Here is a 27952-nt window from a genome sequence, read left to right as displayed (position 1 = left end):
ATTAAAAACAATAGTGTTCACTGTGATGATACAATGCTACATTTTGAATGGCAGCACAGGAAAGCACTGGTGCAAATGCTATGTGGTGAAATCCAATCACATTCCAGTGTCAGGACATTGTATCCTGATGAAAAATTGAGAGCTGAATGTCTTCACCACAAGGCAGTATAGTGCTCAAAACTTAGCAAAAGTCTGCTTGTGAGTAAGTGATCAAAAAGTGATTTTGGAAATCTGGTTGAATTCCTTTGAATTATAATTCCTCAATAGTATAGCGAACACCAGGCTAACATATTATTGTTGAAATGGCACATAAAATATTGTATTATGTGCTGGTTTTTCACAAGGCAAAGGATACAACAGTATTTACTTATTTTGGAACAATGTAATAGAGATAGTGAATAATTACCGTTAAGACAGTTGATCATTATAGCTTTATGCAATAGTTCATGATAGTGATCTCTATAATGCTTAATATGATGCCAGAGTCATTTCATATGAATCTAAAATTGATGGCTAAAGCTGTTACAGTCCTCCTGTATGACACGGTGTAAGTCCACATTCACTCACTGTATACCAGTTATTGCTACAGAACACAGTACTTCCTATTTGTTCTAAATAGCTCCCCCCAAGAAACTGAAATAAGTGGTCATCACGATGTTCTCAAAAGATAGCTTAAAATCATGTTTCCTGAATGTGATGGTTACACTCTGCTCCCCACCCAACATAAGGCTGGGAGGGGGAAGAAACAGATATGGTCAGATTACCCTATTTAAAATCAGATCTTTGGCTATCGGTCAAAGAGAAATCCATTACGCAGACTACTCTATCATCTCTAATGGAGGATTATGGTACAAAGTGCCGCAACTGTAAAAGACAAGATTACTTTTAAGTTTAGCATTCACAGTTAAGGGTTGCAAATAAAAGTAACCTTTCTTTCCCTGTTAACTATAGAATACACTTTGCTTCAAAGCTTTCAATTTTCAAAAGGGAAAGAAAACAGATCAAATTATGCTAAACTATTTAACAATTGGTTGTGGTTTTAAAAAAAGATTTTTTAAATAGATAAAGTTAGGCCCAAGTAAAAATGTGACTACAGATTTTGCAATAATACTTCACTGAAGCAATTCAGATAAGTAATACATACAAAGAAAATCTTATTGTTAATTTGTATTTATTTTTCAGCATAAAACAGTGTAAACCAGTCAAAAGTACTTCACTGGCTGTGTAACACTCTAGGATGTCTTAAGGTTGTGAAACATGCTATATAAATTCAAGTTCTTTCATTTATTTTCAACACCAGGGCTACAACGTGAACATTTTATGTCATTATTTTATATACATTTTTGGATGAAAATACTCAGCCGGAAGGAACAGAATTAAGGTAACCAGCTGACAGCACATTCAGAGTTATACAAAAGTTTATACCTATACAATGTCATAAAAAAGTAAAAGATTTCCTGCTGTGCAGATTTGTTTTACACAATACCAACCTTCAATCTAAAGAAATCATTTCAGTTGATGTACACTTCACTTTCTTTCAGAATGTCTTCTTTTTCATGGAAATACTGGCGAAACCAATCAACGTGTTCCATTTTCTGTTGTACCGTTAGGTATGGATTCTTAGATAACCCATTGACGACCAGCTCCATGAAATGGCGTATTGGTCCTTGCTCAGGGAATCCATTCAAATGCTTCTCCAGAAATATGTGTTCATGGAATTCCACACCCTTCTCTGCTTCTAGTCCTGAAATACCACCATAAATTTTAAAGATGGTTAGCTATTTGACACAAGCAAAAATTATTTACCAAATTAATTTCTAACACTGATGTGAGCACTTTGTTAACTTTGATAACTCTCACTGTAACCCTCTTAAAAAAATAAACTTTACCAGCCTCATTGTTAACAGGAAACAAAACTTACCAGCCTCATTGTCAACAGGAAACTGCCTGAGTTTTCCTTCCTTTGTCCAGCAGATCATCTCTTCAAATCCATTTCGAGGCAATTGTTCAGTAATAGCTGCTATTTGACTGGCCAGTTCGGTATCCCATAGTGACAGCAAAGGCACTGAAAAATGTAATTTCATCAAATTGTTATACAGGCGGAGGCACGACACTCAAACATGGAGACAATTAGTAATGAACATTTACCTTTATTTTTACATTTATCATGCAGCCATTTTAAAAGGTGCAATATTATTTTAACAAATAGCAAGTTATTGCATTTAACTTGTAGGGTAATCTAGGGATGGTAACTGGAGAAGAGACAAGCAGGAATTCTGTTCCTGTGCTACCAAAACAATAGCTTAACAGGCAAACTACAACATTCCTTCTGTTTGGTTTGGTTGTTTCTCCTGCTAAAATTGGTTTTATTGGCTGTTCAAAGATAAATTGGATTAACAATATTTTTCTATAACTTGGACAGCCAGAATTGCAATTAGTAAACATGGCAGCTTCAAAAAGAAATTTAAAAAGTTAAATAGTAAATATCCAGAGAGAGGAGCAAAGTCCTCTAATTACGAAACAATCCAAGAGTAGTTTGTTCCATAATATTGCCCGTCTTCAGTCCATATGCTGCTGAAACTATCATCCTTTCCTTTATTGTCTCTAGACTTGACTATTTCAATAAAAGCAAAATACTGCGAATGCTAGAAATCTGAAATAAAAACAAAAAAATGCTGGAAAAACTCAGCAGGTCAGGCAGCACCTGTGGAGAGAGAAACAGAGTTAAGGTTTCGAGTCTGTATAACTCTTCTTCAGAGCTGCTGCAATGCTTTCCTGGTCAGCCTCTCAACGCCTACCTTCCATAAACGTAACACACTTTATCCAACACTCTGCTGCCCATACCCTCACTCACACCAAGTTCCGTTCACCCAGCAACCCTAATCTCTTTGGAATACATTAGTTCCTGATCCAATAATGTCTTAATTTTAAAAATCTCATCCTTGTGTTCATATCCATTCATGATCTCACCCTTACCTATCTTAGTAACTCCCTCTTGCCCTACAACCCTCCAACTCTGGCTGCTTCTCCATAAGAATTTTATTTGGAGGTGTTGGAAACTCGAAACCCATGTTAGTCAGCAAAGGTAAAAGTGATGGGTCAGCAGGACTTGGTGTGGGATGGTAAACAGTCAGCAGAGTTTTGGATGAGCCAGATTACAAAGCAAGGAGGATGGATGGAATGCCGACCAGGAGGGCTTTGGAATAATCAAGTCTGGAGCTGACAAAAGTGCTGATAGTTTCAGCAGCAAACAAGTTGAGGCTATGGCAGAGACTGGCGGTAGACAATCTGTGATAGAGAAGATACGGAGTTAGAGGCACAGCCCACAGCTGAATCGGATACTAAGGCTGAAAACTGTTTGGTTCAATCTGAGACAGTGACAGGGAGGTTGGGGGGGTAAAATTGTTGTCAAGGGCACAATATTGCCTTGGGAAGGGAAAATTCCCCTATTTACATTTTCTCAATAGTCAGTAGGAATGCCAATCATTTTTACCCAGCAAATTTAAAAGTTGCCATATGCAGCTGGAAGAAATCGTCACTGTCTCAAATAAAGTGGCATTCAATTACCAGCAGAAACTAAAAAGAGCTTATCTACCATCTACCAGCTATCCTTTTATTCTGAGTAACCACATTATCTATGGCATGAGGAATTGAAACAGAGATTCATGCAAAAACTTCACTCATGCCCCATTTATTTTATAGACAGCATTACAGATGAAGAAGATGGAAGGCCATCTACTTTGGATGCCATGGTTGCAAATTTGGTCTAGCTACAGGTTAGCCAAGTTCTCCACTATTATACAATACAAATACAATATTCACAGTGCTACATATACAGAGCTTTCCTCCCTCCCCACACCACCACCAGAGATGCTCAGAACTTAGAAACAAAGTTCTGAGCAATGAAATCTTGAGCATACACTTCTGAGTTCTGTGCCTCACTGTAGGATGAATCTAGAACACAAGCACATTGAAGCACAACTTATAACTGGGATAAGGAAGGGCAATTGAGAGATATTTTTTTGCCGGTGCATAAATAATAGACAAGTTAAGCAGAAACATTTAGCTGCTATGGCAGAACTCGCAGACAAGAATACTTACATAGTAAAGTTTTTCTTTATTGATTCATGGGATGTGGGCATCACCGACTAGGCCAGCATTTATTACCCATCCCTAATTGCCCTGTTTAGGGGGCACTTTTATGAATCAACCACATTGCTGTGGGTCTGGAGTCACATGTAGGCCAGACCAGGTAAGGACGGCAGATTTCCTTCTCTAAAGGACATTAGTGAACCAGATGAGTTTTTACAACAATCGGCAATGGTTTCATGGTCATCAGACTTTTAATTCCAGATTTTTTTTATTGAATTCATCTGCCGTGGTGGGATTTGAACCCAGGTCCCCAGAGCACTACCCTGGGTCTCTGGATTACCAGTCCAATGACAATACCACTACACCAAACCTCCCCAGGGAGGAGTTGCAACAGACTCAATAGTGACAAAATAAATGGGGCATGAGTGAAGTTTTTGCATGAATCTCTGTTTCAATTCCTCATGCCATAGATAATGTGGCTACTCAGAATAAAAGGATAGCTGGTAGATGGTAGATAAGGCTCAAAGGAACGTGAACTGGATGGCATCTCATCAATTAAACTCAAATATTTCATTTTAAATAATAATTGAGTGTTGCTAAAATAAACACGAAAGGTAGTTCAAAAAAAAACTAACCGGTTTCTGGCACATCTTCTGATTCACTAGGGTGTACAGGAAAAATGTTTAACTTCTTCCCAGTATATAGTCCCTTCCTAAATAGAGAAAATAGGGAATGCTATGATGTTTATTCCTTGGTAGGCAAAAGGGATAATGTTGCTTCATGTATAACTCATTCAGTGATCCAGCAATGCTTCTATAAAAACGACTACAATATAGCATTTATATGGATTTTTAAGAAAAATGTAGGTAGAGTATTCGTCCAAAGTAGTTCCCAGCATATTGTCTTAAAAGCATATTACATGTTGCTTCCTAAATTTGCTACCTCTGAAAATTTGCCATTTTGGGTCTCCCGCTCCTTTCAGTTGCTCAAACGACAAAAATTACAGGGAGAAAGAACTTGCATTTAGCGCCTTTCGTATTCTCAACATATCCGAAAATTCTGATTCTCAGGATAGCTCAGTGTTCTTCACACCCAATCAGATAGTTTTAAAGTATAATTATGTCGCAGTGTAAGCAGATACAGCTGCTAATTTGTGGCCAGCAAAGCATGCTTTAATGGTTTTGGTTGAAGAATAAATGCTGGCCAAGGACCTGGAGAACACATCTGCTCTCCTTTGAACATTGTCATGAGGTTTTTTACATTCAACTGAGAAGGCAGGCAGGACTTTGGTTTAGCAGCTCATTTGAAATAATGCTTTCCTCTCAGTGCTGCACTCCTTCAGCACTGCAATGAAAAGCCACCTGAGATCATGTGCTCAAGTTTCTGAACTGGGACTCGAACCCCAGATTTTCTGACTCAAGAGGCAAGCTGCTACCACTCAGCCAAAGCTGCACACAGAATGACTTTGTTTGCGCCCCATCTGAAGTACTGCATTCAGTTTTGGCCACTATACTTCGGAAGTGATATATTGGGGGCAGATTCACTTTAATACCAGGGATTAATGAGTCAAATTATGAGGACAGGTTGTATAAATCTGGCTGGCATTTCCTGGAGTTTAAGGAGTGGTCTAATCAATATGTTTAAATAATAAAAGGATTCATTAGGGTACATAAAGAGAAACTAAGCCATCCAGGAGTGAAATCAGGAAGCATTGTTTCCACACTAAAGCAAGTGAAAGTATGGAGTTCTTTCCCCGAAAGGTGTTGCTGGGTCAATTAAAAATTTTCAAGACTGCGATCAACAGATTTTTATTTGGTAAGGATATCAAGGGATATGAAACAAGGGCAGGTAAATGGAGTCGAGATTACAGATTAGCCATAATTTAATTGAATGGCAGAACAGGCCTACTCCTGTTCCTATAGATTAACTTCAATACGGCAGCATTTCAAACTGATTTGGGGCACCAATCTGAAGTCACCCATCCCCAGCAGGCTTTCTCCCACTAAGTATGCAGCAGAGCTAAGTTGATGGTGTTTTTGCGTTCAGCTGTAAGAAGAACGTTACCACTATATGTTTGATAACTTAATCCAGAAATAGTATAGTACTTAATTTTCATCTCATCCCCCTCTGTGCACACCTCCCTCCACCCTCCCTACACTCTTTCCTGACCTGTTTTCTGGCGATTGGAGGGAAAAGTACGATCATCACCATGATAAATCTACCCAAAATAGATGTTTACAAGGTTTCTGGAAAAGCCCTATTTAGTGTTTTTTTTAAACATAAGTCTAAAAAACTAATTTAAATAATTACATGGGAATCTGAAGATAAGCTTGTAACTTACCATCATCTTTAAACAAAGATCTACTAGCAGCACAATACCCTTTTAAAATCAAAAACATTTTCCTCCACTATCTGCACCGCAATCAGTTATATGTCTTACAAAGCTCAAATCACATTACCTCTTCCTCACTGCATTAAATTCACTAGTGACACCTCGATCAGGAACATATCCTTGTCCATCTTCATCAAAGCGGATTTGATTGGCGGATCTCGACCCAGCCCGTGCACCAGGACGCTTCCCAATCTTCATCTCCGCAATAATATCACTGAAATCAACATAATTCAAATAATTTTTATGTAATGTTTCAATAAATTTATTTAAGCTAATACTCCATTTGCTTATTTCAGTCCTGCAACAGCCTGCAATTTAAGTATTTAGGTTTTAGAAATGTAAATTACACAATTCTTGCAAGTAATTAACAAATAGGGTCAACAGAGAGTTAAGCAGCTTTACTACTGATCCCAAGGAAATCAATTTACTATTTCCACAGAATTTACCTAATTCCAAGATTTGAACAAACAACAGAAAAACAAACAAATTGAACTGGTTGTCAGAATTCTGTGTCACTGCTAACAAAACATGCAATACCAAAGAAACCTCTGCTCTTTAGATTAGGGGAATAAACTCCCGCTTTTATATAACAGTTTAGGGGAAAATAAATATTAGGGAAAGAGACAAGTCAAAAGCGTATGGTGTCTTTTTTTAAAATGGTGATGATACATACAAGTGGCACAATGAAGTGTGCTGATATGCAACTATATTGTGCTTCTAAACAAATGAAAAATTCTGTCAAACATTTCTAGACAAATTGAACATTTCTTTAACAATTGAGCAATAAACTGTGAATGCAACCATTACAGTTCTGAGTTGTAGAAAACGTGCTCTGTGGCAGATTACTCCTGCAAAGTCTCTCAAACAGCTGTACTGGGTTTGCTTCACAGGAACGGATATTCAGAAGATACCAAGTATATCCTTTGTTTTGGTTTTGCAGCTCAGTCGACACTATGGTGCTTCTTATTTTTTTTTTAAAACAATCCTTCTTTCAGGTGAGATGTTAAACTAAGGCCCAGTCTACCCTCTCAGGTGGACGTATAACATCCCACGGCATTGTTTTGAAGAACAGCGGGGAGTTATCCACAGTGTCCTGACTAATATTTATCCCTCAATCAACATCACAAAAATAGATTATCTAGTCGTTGCCGCATTGCTGTGCGAAAACTGGCAGCCATGTTTCCTACATTTGCAACAATTGGGTTTATTAAGTTATATTTTGGGGCTGTAGCTTTAAATTTAGGGGGGGAAAAAATGAAGGGGGTCACGTGACCTATTCTGAAGTCTGCCTGACAGGAAGCTTGGGTGGTTCGATTGTTAGAGGTCAAAGGAGGGCTTAGATTGTTTTACAGGGAAGAAGGTGCAAAGTATTTACTCTTGGAGAAGTTGGCATCAGTGAACCGAGTCTCCCAAAGCCCCAGAAAGGTGTTAAAGGTATCGATTGTAAATAGTTGTACTGTAGACTATCCATTTACTTCTAACAAGAAAGAGAGTTGGGATCAAAAGTTGCTAATTAGTATTTCTAACTGGATGCAAGGTTAATGTGTTTCATGTTGCCATGGGGAAGAGGGTAAAGGAAGCCATTTTTTAGGTCAGGCTTCCCTACAAATCAATTAATATCACCGACGGACAGAAGAGATATGTGCGGTCAGCAGAGAGAAAAGGCTAATGCAAAAACAAAATAATGTAGATGCTGCAAATCTGAAATAAAATCAAAAAATGTTGGGGAAAAAAGCAGCAAGCCAGGCAGCAGGTGTGGAGAGAAACAGAGTTAATGTTTCAAGTCAATGATCTTTCATCAGAGAAAAGGCTGCTTGACTCTGCGAGGAGGGAGACGGTCACTAGTCGATGAGACACATCCTGCAGCGTTCTATGGATGCCTGGAGATTTGTTCTGGCATGACCGGGGGAAGAATAATCATTGGAACAGGCTTCACTGCTGCAGATAGATTGAAGAAACCCACTGAAAACTGAGGAAAACCTGGAGTCAGTCACACGAAGTTACTACTCGGTGAAACAGGGCTATGGAAACGTATTGGAAGCTAGGAGCAACTGTGGATTGTTTGCTAAAATGTCTTTAATTCCCTGGAGAGTGCAACGGGTGATAAGTATACAATGGGAATGTCACTTTCTGTAGTTAAAGTGTAAGATGCCTACAAAAAGAAAATAATGTTTTGTCAAGTTTTTTTTAGTCATTTGTTACAGGAAACATTTTAAAATGTGAAGTCTTGTTGGTCATTCTTTCAGCTATTAACTGGAAGTTCAAATCTCTTTTCAAAAGTTATTGGTCTCTACAGAGATCATAACAATTACAACAGTGACCACACTTCCAAACCAGTGATCCCTGCCACCTGGAAGGACAAGGGCAGCAGATTCATGGGAACACCACCACCTACAAGTTCCCCTCCAAGATACACATCATCCTGGTTTGGAACTACATCACCGTTCCTTCTCTGTCACTGTGTCAATGTCCTGGAACTCCCACCTAACAGCACTGTGTACCTACACAACATGCAATGCAGTGATTCAAGAACGTGGCTCACCACCACCTTCGCTAGGGCAATTAGGGATGGGCAATAAATGCTGATCTAGCCAGCGACATCCACACCCCATGAAAGAATTTTTTAAAAGTACTTAATTGGCTGTAAGGTGCTTTGGAACATTCTTTGGTCTTGAAAAATGCTAAGTAAATGCAAGTCTTTCTGTTTTCAATCAATAAAAGCAGAACATTGGTATTAATCTGAAACTGTAAAATAGCATAGTTGGCAAAAGGTTTCCCAGTACTTTATTCTGAATGGATATTCCTTCATTCAGCTGTTTCAATACTTAATGCTGCTGGATTATCATAGATTGTTAACCCAAAAGGGCGCTAATAATTCCGCCTGCGAATTAACCAGCCGGTCATAAAAATAATAATTTCCTGAAGATGTTGAAATATTTTGAACATTTGGATGTTTAACTAATCCACTAACTGCATCCTAATGGGAGCGTTTCTCCAATCACCTTCTAGAAATAAGATTTTGAAAGTTTATATTTATCAAAGCCAACCCCAAGGTCTATTCATTAGTAGCAGTGTTGGAATGTTTTTGTAGAGGAAGAGCAGTGGAAAATTTTGATTTGTCAGCCTTGGTTCAACTGGTTTAGACCCGACTCAGAAGGTTGGGGGTTCAAGCCCCAGACAAGGTCTTTATATTCTTTGTGGTTGGTACCACATTACAGGACTGGGGGAAGTATTGCACTCTCGGAGGTGCCATCCTTTGGAGGAGATGTTAAACCAACCTTCCATTTTCCTTTTCAGATGGGGGAAAATGATCCCATGGCACTAAACAAAGAAGGGAGGTCTCCCAGTGTCCTGGCCAACACTTAGTTCCTCCGCTGACATAATTAAGACAGTCTAATTGTTATTTATCACACCGTCCGTGGAGTCTAGCTGTGGGAAAACTGGCTACTGCATTCCCTACAATAGAACAGAGTATACTTTAAAAGTAACCTATTGGCTGGGAAGCACTTTGGAATATCCTGAGGTCTTAAAAGGTGCTATACAAATGCAGGTTCCTTTTTTTCATTTTTCTTTACGATCATATGAGATCAGAAATTCTGGAAGAGTACTATTTGTTCAAATACACCTGCATTTTATAGAAGAAAATATTGTCCTTCTTGGAATTTTAATTGGCTTTTTTTAAAAGCATGACATTTAATGAACAAGCAGCGGCCAAAGTGATTTGAGAGTTAACAGCAGGGTTGGAACTTTGAACCATCTCAAGAGCATCCAAACCCTGAGAACTATGTACATGCTGAGAAATCTGAAGCCCCAGCCACTAATGTTGCTTCCCAGGGTTCCATTGCTCACAGGCCCGACTGAAATCCCAGCCCATCGCTGTTGCTATTTATTATAGAACCGCTCTGCCTTGCGCCTCTTCACTGATTCATTGGAATGATCTAGCAAAAAAGAGACCCTTTTGAAAATGTTAAATTCAATTAAGGACAGATTTTCTTCAACAAAAGAGTATCCTGAACAAAAACACCCACTGAACATTTCTTCTCTTCTACATAGAAATATCCAGCAGTTACAACACAGAAATAGGTGATTCAGCCCAACCAGCATGTCAATAAACTGCATCACATCGAGGACCTCACGAGCACCCATAAAGGCCAGATCACTGCTGGAAATTGCTGCTATGTGCAAGTTTGATTTATAATTTTAGAAAGTGCATGAATGTCTTCTTAATTATTTTTCATCATAGTATAGAGTGCAAACTATTACGGCAATAAAGGAATAGCGCTCTGAACATAATTTTTTTTCAGGAAGCAGACAAGAACTAATACATCACCAGAGGCTGCTTTTGGATGCACTGACCTCCCGGGAAAGAAAACTGCTCTTTAGAGGTCTTTCAGGTCAGATGTACTAATTTACTCCGTCGCATCATTTTAAGACACTGCAATCTGGCTTGACTAGGATTAACAATCTCGTTGTTGTTTTTGAGTGTGCTATTGGTGACAGATGGTCAAATGAATCAGGTCATAGCATTACATAGTGAGGGACTCATAACTGATCTTCAACTAAACCATCAGTAACATTCTGGAGATTGAATTCAGGGTACGTCAAATTAGACTCTGCTTTAATAAGGTAACCTGAATCATTATAAATAAAGTTAAAAGCAGCTAGTTGTTTTTTGTAGATTTACGCTAGTTTTAACTTATCTTTAAATCATCACACCTTCTCTGGTCTTAGTGAAAATCAGCATTTGACACCCGTTTAAACAACATTTTGGAGTTTATCACAGATCTTGACTTTTGCTAAAAATTTTGAGTTACACAGTCACTACCTGCTTGCAATGTTAAAATAAAGCATATTTAGTATAATTTGGAGACAAGTAATAACTATCTAAAAATCCTGTATAAAAACATATTATAGTGCTGACGCCCACTTTCTCTGCAGAATACAGAATGTTTATACACAGAGTGCACCACCTTAGTTCCGTATCTTTTGTAGTTATGGCAACTAAAGGTTAAAAAAAAATTATAATTCAGCCTTTAGGGAAACAAACAACAAAAAATGTCAGAGTTGCTACAAGGTACAATTTATGCCAAGGGATATTGTTGCATTTTACTTTAGCTAAATACCTCTCATTCTCTGTAAACAGAGACATCTACTGGCAACAGATCAGCTTCACTCAAACTTTTAAAAAATCCTCTGGAGGTAATCACCATTCATGATGAAAAGTTGCTAAACTTCAGCAAGCCTAAATATTTTGTAAGTAGGAATAGTTTTCATTCTTTAAGAAATCATAATTTATCTCAAATTCTCAAGTCCATCTGGGAACACAGCCTGTACTATGGAGAGAAGAAGCAACTTGCTTATAGACATCAAAATGTCTCCTCTTGTCAATCAGAAAAACAAGTTGCCACACAGATAGCATGTGCCAATCTGATTTTCCATTGTATCTTCTGTTACTACCCTCTCCAACACAGCTCAGATTGGACAAAATGGAGGAATCAAACCTATGTTCTCCCAAATGATGACCATTAGTGTTCCAATGTTCAGTATCATGTTACATTGTCAGACTCAAGTACTCTGGGGGCTAAATTGGAAAGCCCCTGAAAACAGGCACAGGGAATACAAGGTGCAATTAACCCATGCCTGTTGATTGAGATGCAGACAGCACAGCATATTTGTGATGCCTGCCCATTATCATAATTTCTGCACGCAGCCTGCATTAACTGCACTGCTAATTGGCTTCAAGCAGAGGGCCAAAAATCCTAACTTACTTCGCACCGCTAAAACTTAGCCTGCGCCTCTTAAAGGGGAGGTACACTGTGGCTGGAGCAGGTGGTGGGAGCCAAGCAAGAAGCGAATCTGGCCTGGGAAATAATGAGGAATGCAGTACATGGGAGGGAGCGGACTCCAAAGTTTTCAGATGCTATACTGGAGGTCTTGGTGGAAGAGATGCGAAGGAAAAGAGAAATCCCGAATCTGCAGGTGAGGGGGGAAGGAGGCCCTCCAGACACACGGCCTAAAGGCAATTGTTAATTGCAATAATCGTATGTGGAGGGAAGAATGAGTCTAAAACCAGCCTGTAACTTAAGACAGATTTGTTGTCAAGCCTGCAGGGTAATAAACATATTTATCCAATTCCCACTCCCCACCCAACAGCCAGTGTGAACACCTTTTTACACTCTTGTAATGAAGCCCTAATACATCCCCAATTGGGAACAGCTGCTCTTGAATACAAACTTAAAGTACGTTAATCTATTGCAGCACAATTCCAACATTAACAGCAGTGAGCACATAGCTTTGGAGGTCAAAGCCAGAATCAAGCCCTGAGGACCTGGATGCAGTGCCTCAAGAAGTTCAATGACTCACACAAGTGCTCAAGGTCAGTGAATGTATTTTCAAATGCCATATTCACCAACTGTACCAGTAGCCTCAGGTACTGCTCAAATCCTCCCACCCTGCCTTGCAGTAGTCTGTCAGCCAGGCAGTCCAAAGTGCTGTTGCCCAAAGCGAGATGGTGCAATCCACAGCCTAGAGTTGCTGGAAGCCTTTCCCTAAGCTATCTGCAGCCTTTGCACTGAAATTCAGCTGCTTTCCACTGGCCATGTTGTAACCACTAGAGGAATGTTTCTCAGGAAGACAGGCACTAAAAGAATACACTAAGGTGAATAGTTTACATTTGTGTGCAGTGTTGTATGATTTGATCCATAAATTATAAATATATAAATTGGAATGTTTATGTTGTATGGCTTTTATTTTTATATTATGGACAAACCAATGCTGTGATATGTCACAGAGAAGGTTAACGTGTGGGACTGTTTTTAACTGGAGAATTAGGATTGGGGTTATTGGTATTACTCTTCTTCTTGCTTCTCCTCCTCATGCTCCTCACCATATAGCTGGCAGCAAAGTCTGCCCCTCATGACGGCAACACTCAGCAGATCACAACAAATCTGGCACCTATCTGGTGACTATTGCATGGCTTCACTGGAGTAGTCCAAGCAACAGAAACATAGTTTCAGCATTCCAATGGCCTACTTTATCGCATGGCTTTCATTGTATACATGTTACACGTATGCATGAGTTGTACACCAGAGTCATGAGCAGATAATGTTAGCACATAAGCAGTCACATTTTGCTTTGCCGTGGTATTTCAAATGTAGTTTTTAAAAATTTATTTTTTATTATTCATTGGATGTGGGCGTCGCTGGCTAGGCCCGCATTTATTGCCCAACCCTAACTGCCCTTGTTCAGAGGACATTTAAGAGTCAACCACATGTAGACAGCAGATTTCCTTCCTAAAGGACATTAGTGAACCAGATGGGTTTCTACAACAATCAACAATGGTCATCATTAGACTTTTAATTTCAGATTTTTATTGAATTCAAATTCCACCATCTGCCATGACAGGATTTGAACCCAGGTCCCTAGAGTATAACCCTGGATCTCTGGATTACTAGTCCAGCGACAATACCTCTATGCTATCGCCTCTCTTGGTGCAGCAGATTGCCACAGAATGGAGGTATCATGACTGCTTCCAGGATTAATCTGCACAATTCATTGCCTTAGGTCACAAAATCACTAGATGTTGAGAAAATGGAATCCCATTCATTTCTGGTTTACAGAAGAGTTTCCATGCAGTGCCCGCATAGCGATGTGCATGCAGTCAATGACACCCTGCACCATGGGGAACCCTACATCCTAGCAAAGCTACATGCTCACTCTGCCTGCTGGTTTGTGGCATGAGAGAATGAAATATGGGCTGCTTTCTTGGAATAGAGAGCTTCAGTGACCTTTTTTATTCAACAGTAGACAGCAAACTAGAAGATGTTGCAAGTATCTCAGCTCCAGCCTAGAAGGAGCCAGATGCATTAAAATTCATCACATTTGTCATCTTCACAACCACTATCAATGTGGTCCTTTACCCACTCTGAAGTTTCAGTTGTGACTGCAACTTCAATCAGGATGTTCTTACTTAAACACAGACATCTCACACATTGCTCCTCACTGAGATTTAGGTAGCAGAATTGCTGCCTACGGAAAGCACCAAATATTTGTAGAGTCATAGCAACAGCCAGAAGAATACAACCAGCAACAAACCTGTAATTGATTGATGATCCCTTCAAATAGTGTTGGTGAGGTGGTGGCTGGGGGGGGAGTTGTGGGGGTGTGTGGGGGTGGTCCTTCCAGCTGCTGAACATGCGTACAGCTGTGCAATCTTAAGACAGTGCTTTGGCTGGTGCTGTCTGCTAGTGTCAAATCACTTTTGCCCGCTGATTAACATGATCTGCCTTCTCCGCACACTTTTCGGCAGATGTTAGCTGTGCATGCACTAACGTCTCCATCAAGATAGGGGAGGCGGTGGCATAGTGCTATTGTCACTGGACTAGTAATGCAAGGACCCAGAGTAATGCACCAGGGATTAGGGTCAAAATCCCATCGTGGCAGATGGTGGAATTTGAATTCAATAAAAATCTGGAATTAAAAGTCTAATGATGACCATGAAACCATTGTCAATTGTCACTCACTAATGCTCTTTAGGGAACGAAATCCGCCATCCTTACCTGTCCTGCCGGCAGGACAGACCCTGAGATTCTTCAACATAAACTCCAGGCCACATGAAGTTGCATGGCATCAGATCAAACGTGGGCAAGGAAACCTCCAGTTGATTATCATGTATTGCTCCCCTCCTCCTCCCCTGCCTACTCAGTGAATCAGTGCTCCTCCATGTTGAACACCACTTGGAGGAAGCACTGAGGGTAGCAAGGGCTTCAATGTGGCACAGTACTGACATAGCTGGTGGATCCTAAAGGACATCACTGCTAGACTGGGACTGCAGCAGGTGGTGAGGGAACCAACAAGATGGAAAAACATACTTGATCTCATCCTCACTAACCTGCCTGCCACAGATACACATGTCCATGATAGTATCAGTAGGAGTGACCACCGCACAGTCCTTGTGGAGACAAAGTCCCATCTTCACATTGAGAATATCCTCAATCATGTTGTGTAGCACTATCACTGCATTAAATGGAATAGATTTCAGATAGATCTAACAACTCAAGACTGGGCAACCATGAGGCGCTGTGGGTCATCAGCAGCAGCAGAATTGTACTCAACCACAATCTGTAACCTCATGGCCCGGCATAACCCCCACTCTACCATTACCACCAAGCCAGGGGATCAACTCTGGTTCAATGAAGAGTGCAGGGGGGCATGCCAGAAGCAGCACCAGGCATATCTAAAAATGAGGTATCAATCTGGTGAAGCGACAACACAGATATCAAACAGCACAGCAACAAGCGAAAGACATAGCTAAGCAATTCCACAACCAATGGATGAGATCTAAGCTCTGCAATCCTGTCACATCCAGTTGTTAATGGTTTGGACAATTAAACAACTAGCTGGAGAAGGAGGCTCCACAAATATCCCCATCCTCAGTGATGGGGGAGCCCAGCCCATCAGTGCAAAAGATAAGGCTGAAGTATGTGTAACAATCTTCAGCCAGAAGTGCCGAGTGGATGATCCATCTCGGCCTTCTCTGTAGGTTCCCAGCATCACGATGCCAGTCTTCAGCCAATTTGATTCACTCCACATGATATCAAGAAACAGCTGAAGATACTTGATACTGCAAAGGCTATGGGCCCTAACAATATTCCGGCAACAGTACTAAAGACTTGTGCTCCAGAACTTGCGATGGCCCAAACCAAGCTGTTCCAGTACAGCTACAACACTGATATCTACCCGGCCATGTAGGAGATTCCCCAGGTATGTCTTGTACACAAAAAGCAGGACAAATCCAACCCAGCCAATTACCACCCCATCAGTCTACTCTCAATCATCAGTGAAGTGATGGAAGGGGTCATCAAGCAGCATTTTCTTAACAATAAACTGCTTACTGATGCTCAGTTTGGGTTCTGCCAGGGCTGCTCCTCTCCTGACCTCATTACAGCTTTGATTCAAACATGGACAGAAGAGCTGAACTCCAGAGGTGAGCTGAATGTGACATCAAGGCAGCATTTGACTGAATGTAGAATCAAGGAGCCCTCACAAAAAATGCAGTCACTGGGAATCAGGGGAAAAACTCTCCATTCCAGAACATCACTGCAGGAGTTCCTCAAGGTAGTGTCCTAGGCCCAAACATCTTCAGCCTCTTCATCAATACCTTCCTTCCATCATAAGGTCAGAAGTGGGGATGTTCGCTGATGATTGCACAATGTTCAGCACCATTCGCGACTCCTCAGATACTGAAGCAGTCCATGTCCAAACGCACAAGACCTGGACAATATCCAGTATTGGGGTGAAAAGTGGGAAGCGCAGTCGGCGGGGGGCAGGGTGAGAGTGGGCGTTAGCGCAGTTGGGGGAGCAGGTGGAGGGGAAAAGGAGCGCAGGTGGCGGCGGGGGGAGAGGAGCGCAGGTGGCGGGGGGGGAAGGAGCGCAGGTGGTGGGGTGGGGAAGGAGCGCAGGCGGCGGGGCGGAAGGAGCACAGGCGGCAGCGGGGGGGGGGTGGGTGTGGAAGGAGCACAGGTGGCGGGGGGAGGGGGTGTGGAAGGAGCACAGGCGGCGGCGGTGGGGGGGGGGGTGTGTGGAAGGAGCGCAGGTGGGGGGGGGGGGTGGAAGGAGCGCAGGCGGGGGAGGGGTGGAAGGAGCGCAGGCGGGGGGGGGGGGTGGAAGGAGCGCAGGCGGCGGGGGGGGGGTGTGTGGAAGGAGCACAGGCGGCGGGGGGTGTGTGTGTGGAAGGAGCGCAGGCGGCGGCGGGGGGGAGGGTGTGTGGAAGGAGCGCAGGCGGCGGGGGGGTGTGTGTGGAAGGAGCGCAGGCGGAGGGGGGGTGTGGAAGGAGCACAGGCGGCGGCGGTGGGGGGGGGTGGGGGTGGAAGGAGCACAGGCGGTGGGGGGGGTGGGGGTGGAAGGAGCACAGGCGGCGGGGGGGTGTGTGTGGAAGGAGCGCAGGCGGAGGGGGGGTGTGGAAGGAGCACAGGCGGCGGCGGTGGGGGGGGTGGGGGTGGAAGGAGCACAGGCGGCGGCGGTGGGGGGGTTGTGTGGAAGGAGCGCAGGCGGCGGGGGGGGGTGGAAGGAGCACAGGCGGCGGTGGGGGGGGGTGGAAGGAGCACAGGCGGCGGTGGGGGGGGGTGGAAGGAGCACAGGCGGCGGGGGGGGGGTGGAAGGAGCACAGGCGGCGGGGGGGGGGTGGAAGGAGCACAGGCGGCGGGGGGGAGGAATGCAGGCTACGGGGGCTGGGGGGCAAAGAGAGCAGGCAGTCGGTGGCTTAGGAAGAGGAAGCAGACGGTCAGTTGGTGGAGGGGGGTGCAAGGGTGTGGGAGGAGCCCAGTCAGGGGAGGGCGGAAGAGCACAGGTGGTGGGAAGTGGACGCAGTCCGTGGGTGGGGGTGGATCACAGGCCGTGTGGTTGGTGGGGGGGGTGTGGTAGTGCTGGCAAAAACGTCAAATTAAGTCAGAAAATAGGGCCGAGTTTGTTATTACTGTTGCTAAATGGATACTCTGGGTTTTGTTTGACAAGTTAATATGTTAATTCTTTTCAGACAGAACGGTACATTACAAGGAAGGGGATAAACACATTAAAATTCATCCATCATAAACTTGTGACCTGAACAAATGGCTGCAAATTAAACAAAAATGGATGGCTATTTCATGGTTATCACTTCATTTTTAAGCTATATTTACAAATTAAAATTGAAAAGCCAATTAGAACTTTCAACACTTGATCTTTAGAAATCCAGCTGTACTAATTAAACCTTTATACAAAGCAGCAAAATAAACTGCGGCTGTAACAACAGTCAATGCAATAGAAGGGTAGAAATCAAGCCTCCACCCACAATTTCCAAACAGTTAAAATTCTGGTCTTGGCTGTGATTGGATTTTATGTTTTTCTACACAGAAGGAAGAGTTTGTTTTCATATAAAGGGGAAGCCAGAGGCCTCGCTACCTTGCAGCTAATTTAGGATTGTATTCAGAGAAACCTGGAAGCAGGTCGTTTGTCCAACCTCTCTGCTGGGAATACCATGAGGGGATCTGAAGGGATGGGAGGCAAATTAATAAAACAAAGGTTTAGTTCAGCAAAAATTACACTGACCATTTTATATAGCTAGACACAACTGCCAAAAGCTATGCCACTGAACACCAACGTACCCAATGTTGGTGACATCTCCATTTTTCTGGGCTTCAGTTTCCGACTCATGCTTCCTGAGCTGTTTAAGCAGTTCTGACTCAATCTGCCTCTTATTGTAGGGCATGGAAGATGCAACAGCGGAAGCTGCTGCAACAAGGTCCGGATTTAATGTCTCCTTGCTAACAAAAATGAAAAAGAAACAGTCCAAAGAAAAGTTGATTAGTAATAATTAGGCTTTGGGAAAGGCAAGAAAAATACAACCTTACTCCTTTAGCACAAATCTCTTGCCTGCAAATATGCGATTCCTGATCTCATCTGGGACAGCAGCTGAAGTACTACGTTTGGCCTCAACATCCCAATATGGGCAATAAAGGAGGGGGCAACAGCCTTCTTACTGATCATTATCCAGTCACCTTCGTGGAAAAGGTGCATGCACATGTCAAGTGGATTAGGCTTGGCTGAGATATCCGGAATTGCTAGCCTGTCAACGTTTTGTCTAGGCTTACACTCAGGTAAAGTACCATAACAACGACTGCAACTTCTATTGCAATGCAACACCAGCATGGCACTTCTCCCAAAATATAAATCTGGGAGCTGCAGCAAGTGAACAGGTTTTACTTTGCTGCATCACTCTCCTCTCAATTTTGATCAATGAAACTGCAAATTATAATCATTCCAATTATAATATGTTATTCTATAGTTATTCTAATTATAGTTATACATATTGAAATGTTTAAGATAACATTATGGCTTCAGAAATCTCCATGCCTATTAGCACCCTATCCACCTCAATTACAATTCTCCTTCTCCAGGCAAACACAAATATATTCACTTTGAACAAGGTTTTTCAAGTTTCAGCTGTGAAAACATTTGTTAGTCATTGTGTCAGTAAGACACAGGCAGCATCTGTTATACAACACTAGTAAATTCATTGTCTTTTGAGAGTTTCTAACATCAATCATCCTTTACCATTGACTCTTGATGTCTTCAGTGGCTTTCTGAAACATGCTGGTTGCACTCGCTATGCTTTCTGGTTGAACCTTTGCTTGATCCCGGGTTCTCAAGGCCTGGAACTTTCTCTTTGTGCTGACTTCTACTTTCATACCACCAATTATGTTCAACAAGTCATTCTTCCCCGATGCAGCCGCCTTCTTTTCTTCTGAATCTTTCTGCTGTGCGGGGATGGAAAAATGCTTTGATTCATCATCTTTACTGAGCACAGCAGAACCAGCGAAGATATGCCTTTGGCCAGTTCCAGTCAGCCTGCAGAAATTAAAGGACACAGTATAATCGTAACCATTATTATTAATGCAGAGGAGATTCCTTTCCTTTTTTTATCCCAGCTTACAATTCTTCCTCCCTCCTGCCACTCCACCCCACCACAATTTTTATTTTAAATGTATTGTATTACTTTCAAAACAGAGTTCTATTAATTGAAAAAAAAATGAATGCTAAAAGAAATTAAGGAAGTGCAATAAATCTTCTGACTAGCCAAGTGCTAATTTTAAGGTTAATGTTAGATATGTTACATAACCATAGATACAGCGGAAGTGCCAGAGGATTGGAAAGTGGCAACGTGACAGCCTTATTCAAGAAAGGATGCAAAGGTAGTCTTAGCAATTACAGGCCGGTTAGTTTATCATCAGTGGTGGGTAACGCTTTGGAATCCATCAGGGAAAAAAGTCAACAGGCACTTGGAGAGATTTGAGTTCATTAATGAGAGCCAGCACAGATTTGCTTGACTAATCTAATTGACTTTTTGATGAAGTAAAAGAGAAGGTTAATGAAGGGAATGCGATAGATGTTGTCTATGTGGCTTTTAAGAACGCATTTGACAAAGTACCACATAAAGGGCTGGTTAACAAAATTAAGGCTAATGGAATACAAGACTCAGTATCCAATTGGTTGGAAATTTGTCTTAAGGACATAAAGAGGCAGCGAATCATGGTAGATGATTGTTTTTCGGACTGGAGGGCAGTAGACAATGTTGTTCCATGGGGCCAGTGCCAAGACCCCTGCTTTTTTTGATATATATAAATGACTTGGATCTTGGAATATGGAGCAAAATTTCAAAATTTGCCGATGATATCAACTTGGAGGAGTTGCAAACAATAAGGACAATATGAATCACCTGCAACAGGACAAAGACAGGCTAGCAGAATGGTCAGACAAGTGGTAGATGGAAGTGTGAGGTGATGCATTTTGGCAGAAGGGAAAGGGAGAGGCAAAATAGACTTCTGGACACATTTCTAGAGTGTGCAAGAACAGAGGGACCTGGGAATGCATGTGCATTGATATATGTTTATTCTGGCATGAATTCATCCCTCCCTCACATCCCTTCCCATAACCCCGCAAAAATAAAATCAGTGATGTTAATGTCTCAAACCCTTAATCTCACTTTTCAACAGATATTAATATTGCTCCCTTTTAAAGGTGTCAATTTATTTTGTTCTCGAGATGTGGATGATATTGGCAAGGTTATATTTATTACCCATCCTTAGTGAGAAGGCACTAGTGGGCCTTATTGGGCTGCTGCTGTCCTTGGAATGCTAGTACTCCCAAGAAGGTGTTAAAATTCCAGGATATTAACAATAACTTGCATTTACAGTGCTTTTAAGGTGGTAAAATATCCCACAGCATTTCACCACACTTGACCAAATCTGACACCGAGCCACAATGGGAGATATTAGGACACACAAGGTTGACTCTAAGCAGCCTTTAAAAAGAGAAAGTGAGAGGCAGAAATTAGAGAGGCAGAAACATTTAGGGAAAGAACTTCATAGCTTATGGCCAAGGCAGCTGTAGGCAGTCGCCAATGCCGGGCAAAGGAAACTAGAGATGCATAAGAGGTCAAAATTGGACAAATGTAGAGTTCTCAAAGGGTTGTAGGAGGTCACAGATAAGTACGGCAGAAACATGGGGCAGAATTTTGCCGTCAGCGAGCAGGGGGCGGAGCCTGCTCGCTGACACATAAAATGACACGGGATGATGTCAGGCGGAACCCCCGACATCATCCCACCCCACTTAAATTTTCAGGAAGGTGGGGGTGCAGCAAAACCAGCTATGGGCTCGCCGACCTGTCAATGGCCAATTGAGGCAATTGACAGGATCAATTAAACAATTAAAGGACCCGCCTGTCCAACCTTAAGGTTGGCGGGCAGGCCAGGAGCCCCAGCGGGCAATAGAAAAAACATGAAACCTCATCCACCAGCGGGATGAGGTTTCATGTAGGGTTTCAAAAATTTTAAGAAAGTTATGTAAATTATGAACATGTCCCATCTCATGTGACATTATCACATGAGGGGGACATGTTAGGGATTTTTTTTTCTATTTTTAATATTTTTCAACGGAAAAGTGATCTCCCTGAGGCAGCACTTAGCCTCAGGGAGATGTGCGGTCTTTCGTGTGCATGCGCAAAAGAGCGCACTCTCGCTTTTGGGGAATCCCCGCCACCCGCACAGGGAGCGCACCCACGTAAAATGGTGGCGCAGCCCACTTCTCCGGCGGGGATTGGCTCCCCGCCCACCAGAGATTGGGTCGGGCCCGCCTGCCCATGGAGTGATTTGAACATAAAAATGAGAATTTTAAATTTGAGGTGCTATTGGACCAAGAGCCAACGTAGGTCCGTGAGCACAGGGGCAATGGGTGAATGTGGTGTGAGTTAGGATAAGAACAGCAGAGTTTTGGAACAGCCTGAAGTTTTCAGAGTGGAAGAAGGGAGGCCCACCAGGAGACCATTACAATAGTTGAGTCTGGAGGTAGCAAAGCATGGATGAAGGTTTCAGCAGCAGATTTTTTTACTACACATTTGTTCATAGGATGTGAATGTCGCTGACAAGGCCAACATTTGTTACTCAGTCATAATTGCCCTTAAAAAGATGGTGGTGTCACCTTCTTGAACCGCTGCAGTCCATGTGGTGTTGGTACATCCAAGTGCTGTTAGTGTGTTCCAGGATTTTCACCTGTTGGGATGAGATGGGGCAGATGTGGGAGATATTACAGAAGAGAGGTAGGTGGTCTTGGTATTGGAGAGGATACAGGATAGAAAGCTTGGCTCAGGGTCAAACCGCACACTGAGGTTGTGGTTCAATCTCAGACAGTGGCCAGGGTGTAGGGTGGAATCGATGGCTAGGTGAGCAGTGACAATGAAGAAACGGCAATATATGCCCAATGGTGTGCAACTAGGAGGGAGCCTTGTAAGTAGTGTCCCTAACATTGCTGCTCTTATTCTTCGCCATGATAATGCTCAGATAAAGGAGCTGATTTTCTGCAGTATATCTTGTAGGTCATAAATAATACAGCCAGAGCAAAGGGTTCATGAAGGGGTGATGAGCTTCCAGCAGGAAACAAACTGCTCTGTTTAAGAGTTGTATTGCCAAGCAAGTTGCGCATCTTTGATCAGACTTTTGATTCTAGCTTTGTAGATGGTGGACAAACTTTGAAGAGTCAGAAGCTAAAATTCTTCTTTCAGAAATTTTTTTTATTATTCATCAAGGGATTTGGGCATCACTGGCTAGGCGAGCATTTATTGCCCATCCCTAATTGACCTTGAAAAGGTGGTGGTGAGTTGCCTTCTTGAACTGCTGCAGTCCATATGCTGTAGGTACACCCACAGTGCCGTTAGGGAGGGAGATCCAGGATTTTGACCCAGTGACAGTGCAGGAACAGCGATATATTTCCAAGTCAGTATGGTGAGTGACTTGGAGGGGAACTTCCAGGCAGTGTTGTTGCCATACATCTGCTGCCCTTGTCCTTTTAGGACGTAGTGGTCATGGGTTTGGAAGGTGCTGTCTAAGGAGCCTTGGTGAGTTCTTGCAGTGCATCTTGTAGATGGTACACACTGCTACCACCGTGGCGGGGGGAAGTGAATGTTTGTGGATGGGGTGCCAATCAAGCAGGCTGCTTTATCCTGGATGATGTCAAGCTTCTCGAGCATTGTTGGAGCTGCACTCATCCAGGCAACTGGACAGGATTCCATCACACTCCTGACTTGTGCCTTGTAGATGGTGGATTGGCTTTGGGGAGTCAGGTGGTGAGTTACTCGCTCCAGGATTCCTAGCTTCTGATCTGCTCTTGTAGCCACAGTATTTATATAGCTAGTCCAGATTAGTTTCTGGTCAATGGTAACCCCCATGATGTTGATAGTGGGAGAATCAGTGATGGTTAATGCCATTGACTGTCAAGGACCAATGGTTACATTCTCTCTTGTTGGATGTGGTCATTGCCTGGCACTTGTGTGACACGAATGTTACTTGCCACTTGTCAGCCCAAACCTGGGTATTGTCCAGGTCTTGCTGCATTTGGACATAGACTGCTTCAGTATCTGAGGAGTCACAAATGGTGCTGAACATTTTGCAATCATCAGCAAACATTCCCACTTCTGATTTGATGATGGAAGGAAGGTCATTGATGAAGCAGCTGAAGATGGTTGGACCTAGGACACTACCTGAGGAACTCCTGCAGTGATATCCTGGAACTGAGATGATTGACCTCCAACAATTACAACATCTTCCTTTGTGACTCCAACCAGCTAAGTTTTCCTCCTAATTCCCATTAACTCCAGTTTTGCTAGGGCTCCTTGACGCCATACTCTGTCAAATGCTGCCTTGATGTCAAGTGCAGTCACTGTCACCTCACCTCTGGAGTTCAGCTCTTTTGTCCATGTTTGAAGCAAGACTGTAATGAGGTCAGGACCCTGGCGGAACCCAAACTGGGCACCAGTGAGCAGGTTATTGATAAGCAAGTGCTGCTATCAAGCAGCACTTCTCATTCTCAGTCTCTATCTTGTTGTAGCCACAGCATTGATATGGCTGGTCCAATTCATTTTCTATTCAATAATGTTGATAATGAAGGGGCAATGGCTGAACTTTCTCTTGTTTGGACTGGTTATTATCTGGCTCTTGGATGTTAACCATGTCTTGCTGCAGGCTAGTATAAGCTGCTTCAGAGTTGAGTGGAGTTAAACACTGTGGAATTTTAAGAGAAGACCTCCAATCCTGACCTTATGATAAAGAAGGGTCACCCATGAAATAGCTGAAGGAGGTAGGCCCAAGGATATTTCTCTAAGGAACTCCAGCAGTGAAAGTTCCGGAACTATGATTCTTAGCTGGACATCAGAACCTTCTGTTGACTGCAGCCGCTGAAAGATTTTCCCTCATTGACCTCAGTTTTGCTGGAACTCCCAGCTGCTATACTTGGTCAAAGGGTATCCCAATGCTGATGGCATCTCCTCTCACCCAAATTAACTTAAGTTTCTCTTGGGGCTTTGTTCCACAAGAGCCTCAAAGTTCTTCTACTGTCTTGGCTAACAATTCTTCCTCAACCAGTACTACTGAAAAACACATTAACTGGTCTTTTATCTCACTGTTATTTATGGAATCCTGCATGTGGAAAATTATCACCATTTAACATAGCCCATTTTTAAAAATATATATGACTAGATATTTTCATGTGATATAGGACCAATCCATCAGAACAAGTCTCCTCTGAAATTCTCTCCATTGGTAATATTAAAAAAAATTTAAACTGATCATAATTAAGCATTTCATGAAGAAGCTCTGAAGCTTGAACAATGTTTATTCATTTGGAGCAAGTGAAATCAGGGTGTGGTGCTTTACTTTTTTTACCCTGCCCTTATTCTTTGATTAAACTGTAAAACATTTCTAAACCCATCACACCATTTTGTTACAATAAACCAACCTATACACCCTAGATTATATATTCCTACTATTTTAACAAGAGTTTGTAGCAATGCTCCAAAAACTATAATTTCATTCAGCACGCTCTACCTTAGCAGATAAATCGATGCGCTGTCAACACTACATTTTCCCAGAAGTTAAAAGAAAAAGACTTGGATTTATATAGCACCTTTCATGACCTCAGGGCATCCCAAAGTGCTTTACTGCCAATTAAGTACTTTTAAAGTGTAGTCACTATTTTAGGAAAAGCACGTAATTTTGTACAGATAATTTGCAGATGGCAGGCCCTCACAAACATCCATGCGATAATGATCAGATAACCTGTTTTAGTGACAGAGGATTAAAAGTTAAATATTGGCCAGCACACCAAGTTCACTGTTATGGGATCTTTATATCCATCTGTGAGAATAAACAGGGCCTCAGTTTAATGTCTCTTCAGGAAGACAGCACCACCGACAGTGCAGCACGCCCATTAGTACTGCAATGCCACGTCAGTCTAAATACGAACATATAAATTAGGAGCAGGAGCTGGCCACTCAGCCCCTCGGGCCTGTTCTGCCATTCAATAAGATCACGGCTGATCACAACTCCATTCCTACCTACCACCAATAACCTTTCACCTCTTTGTTTATCAAGAATCTATCTAACTCTGCCTTAAAAATATTCCACCTCCTTTTGAGGAACAGAATTTTAAAGACTCACGACCCTCAGAGAAAAAAAAATCTCCCCATCTCATCTTAAATGGACAACCCCTTATTTTGAAACAGTGACCCCTAGTTCAAGTTTCTCCAACATGCTTTCCACATCCAACCTGTCAAGGCCCCTCAGGATCTTACATGTTTCAATCAAGTCACCTCTTACTCTTCTAAACTCCAGTGGATACAAGCCTGGCCTGTCCAACCTTTCCTCATAGGACAACCGGCCCATTCCTGGTGTTCGTCTAGTAAAGCTTCTCTGAACTGTTTCCAACACATTTACATCCTTCCTTGTCCAGACCTTTGTGCACAAGTCCTGGGGTAGGACCTGTAACCCCCACATCCTTCTGGCTCAGGTGATAATGCCACTACTGAGCAATGGTTAACAATTAGGTTAGGAATTTCAAAATCCTCTCCATCCAATAGGTGATCCGTGTTACAAAGAGTGGAAAGGTGGATATTCAAATCCTTATTCCTGAAAGTCCTGGTCTGGTTGGTTGGTTGGTGGGGGCCATTCGCACATGAGTAAACGTTCAAGGTACAACAACAAACTTTCCAATATCAGATAACCGCTGAACAGGTATCATCCCCACCCACCCCCCGCGGCCTTCTCCTCACCCGCAGCCCGGTCGCCGCACAGCCGCCGCCACCGCCTTCCCGGGGCGGCCGAGCCCGGTTACCCCGCGTTTCAGCGCCGCCGCCGCCACCGCCCGCTGCATCCCGAAGCAAGGAGCTGGAAGCCCGGGGACACGCACCCGGACTGTAGCTGGTTGCACCGCCAACCCGCGGCCGCGCCGCACCGCAATCTCTTCCCTCCAGACAACAACTCCCCCTCCACCCGCAGTTCCGGCTCTGCATTGTCACGGTGCAGGTTCAGCTGGGTTTCAAGGCAACTAAATACAGCCCTCTAGACAATAAACGAGGACCCGCAATTAGTATTTCTCCTTGTTATGATATTTGGGAAACGTTTTCTATACTGAGGCCATATTTTTGAACTTTCCAACCAACTGTCATGAAGTAAAATTTGAATTAAAATGTAGATTAGCAAGGATGTGTTCAAATGTAAATGTTCTGGCTACAAGAGCAGGTCAGAGGCTGGGAATCCTGCAACCAGTAACTCACCTCCTGGCTCCCCAAAGCCTATCCACCATCTACAAGGCACAAGTCAGGAGTGTGATGGAATACTGTCCACTTGCCTGGATTAGTGCAGCTCCAACTACACTCAAGAAGCTTGACACCATCCAGAACAAAGCAGCCCTCTTAACTGGCACTCCCTCCAACACCAATGCACAGTAGCAGCAGTGTGCACTGCAGGAATTCACTAAGGCTCCTTAGACAGCACCTTCAAAACTCACAACCACTACCACCTAGAAGGACAAGGGCAGCAGGTATATGGGAACACCACCACCTGAAAGTTCCCCTCCAAGTCACTCACTATCCTGACTTGGAAATATATCACTGTTTCTTCACTGTCACTGGGTCAAAATCCTGGAACTCCCTAACAGCACTGTGGGTGTACCTACACCACATGGACTGCAGCGGTTCAAAAAGACAGCTCATCACTGTCGGGCAGATATAATAATTGTCATAATGTTATTGGAATTTATTGTTAAGTAGGGTAATAGTGGGGTCTGTGTCTATGTGTGTGTGATTAATTGGATTAAAGGCAGCTGGTCTGAAGGCTTTGATGTATTAGAAGATAAACTAAGTTTGAAATGTTATGTAGGTGGACATAGGTGTAAAAGCAACATTTTCATTTTTTAAAATAAACCAGACTAGATTGATTTTCAAAGGAGGGGTGAAATGTGTCACTTAGCCAGGTGAAGTTCAGAAACAGTGTGTTTATTTTTCCCAAAGGTAAAATTGGTACTATGAGAGATTTTTATTATCAGAGGTAAAGTCCAAATTGATACTGAGAGATTTTTTATTATCAGAAGTAAAGTTCAAAGAAATTA

At 42.6% G+C, this 27952-nt stretch overlaps 2 protein-coding genes across 2 annotated transcripts in view; one reads left to right on the top strand and one right to left on the bottom strand.

Moving 5' to 3' along the window:
* LOC144682684 (mitochondrial ornithine transporter 1-like) overlaps positions 1-27952 on the top strand; it is a 305919-nt gene that overhangs the window by 201660 nt on the left and 76307 nt on the right. The gene's annotated exons all lie outside the window — the stretch shown is intronic.
* On the bottom strand, positions 1155-26816 carry mrps31 (mitochondrial ribosomal protein S31). Its single transcript, XM_078545260.1, has 7 exons — positions 26616-26816; positions 19574-19867; positions 18625-18783; positions 6552-6698; positions 4728-4804; positions 1922-2065; positions 1155-1744 (listed from the first exon to the last, which is right to left on the bottom strand). Exons 1-7 carry the CDS (start codon positions 26714-26716, stop codon positions 1512-1514), a joined length of 1155 nt encoding a protein of 384 aa, XP_078401386.1. The 5' UTR covers positions 26717-26816; the 3' UTR covers positions 1155-1511.

Source organism: Cetorhinus maximus, chromosome 7, assembly GCF_964194155.1.
Source record: "Cetorhinus maximus chromosome 7, sCetMax3.hap1.1, whole genome shotgun sequence".
Taxonomy (NCBI): domain Eukaryota; kingdom Metazoa; phylum Chordata; class Chondrichthyes; order Lamniformes; family Cetorhinidae; genus Cetorhinus; species Cetorhinus maximus.
The sequence above is the reverse complement of the archived record's forward strand: the minus strand, read 5'-3'. Positions and strand labels throughout refer to the sequence as shown.

What these genes read in the sequence shown, in the direction of transcription:
- mrps31 (XM_078545260.1), bottom strand. Translation starts at nt 26,716, where the DNA reads ATGCAGCGGGCGGTGGCGGCGGCGGCGCTGAAACGCGGGGTAACCGGG. An exon ending in GTGCGGCGACCGGGCTGCGG is followed by an intron (nt 19,868 to 26,615) that starts GTGAGGAGAAGG and finishes TAATTTCTGCAG; the next exon opens with GCTGACTGGAACTGGCCAAA. An exon ending in GAAGACATCAAGAGTCAATG is followed by an intron (nt 18,784 to 19,573) that starts GTAAAGGATGAT and finishes CATTTTTGTTAG; the next exon opens with CAAGGAGACATTAAATCCGG.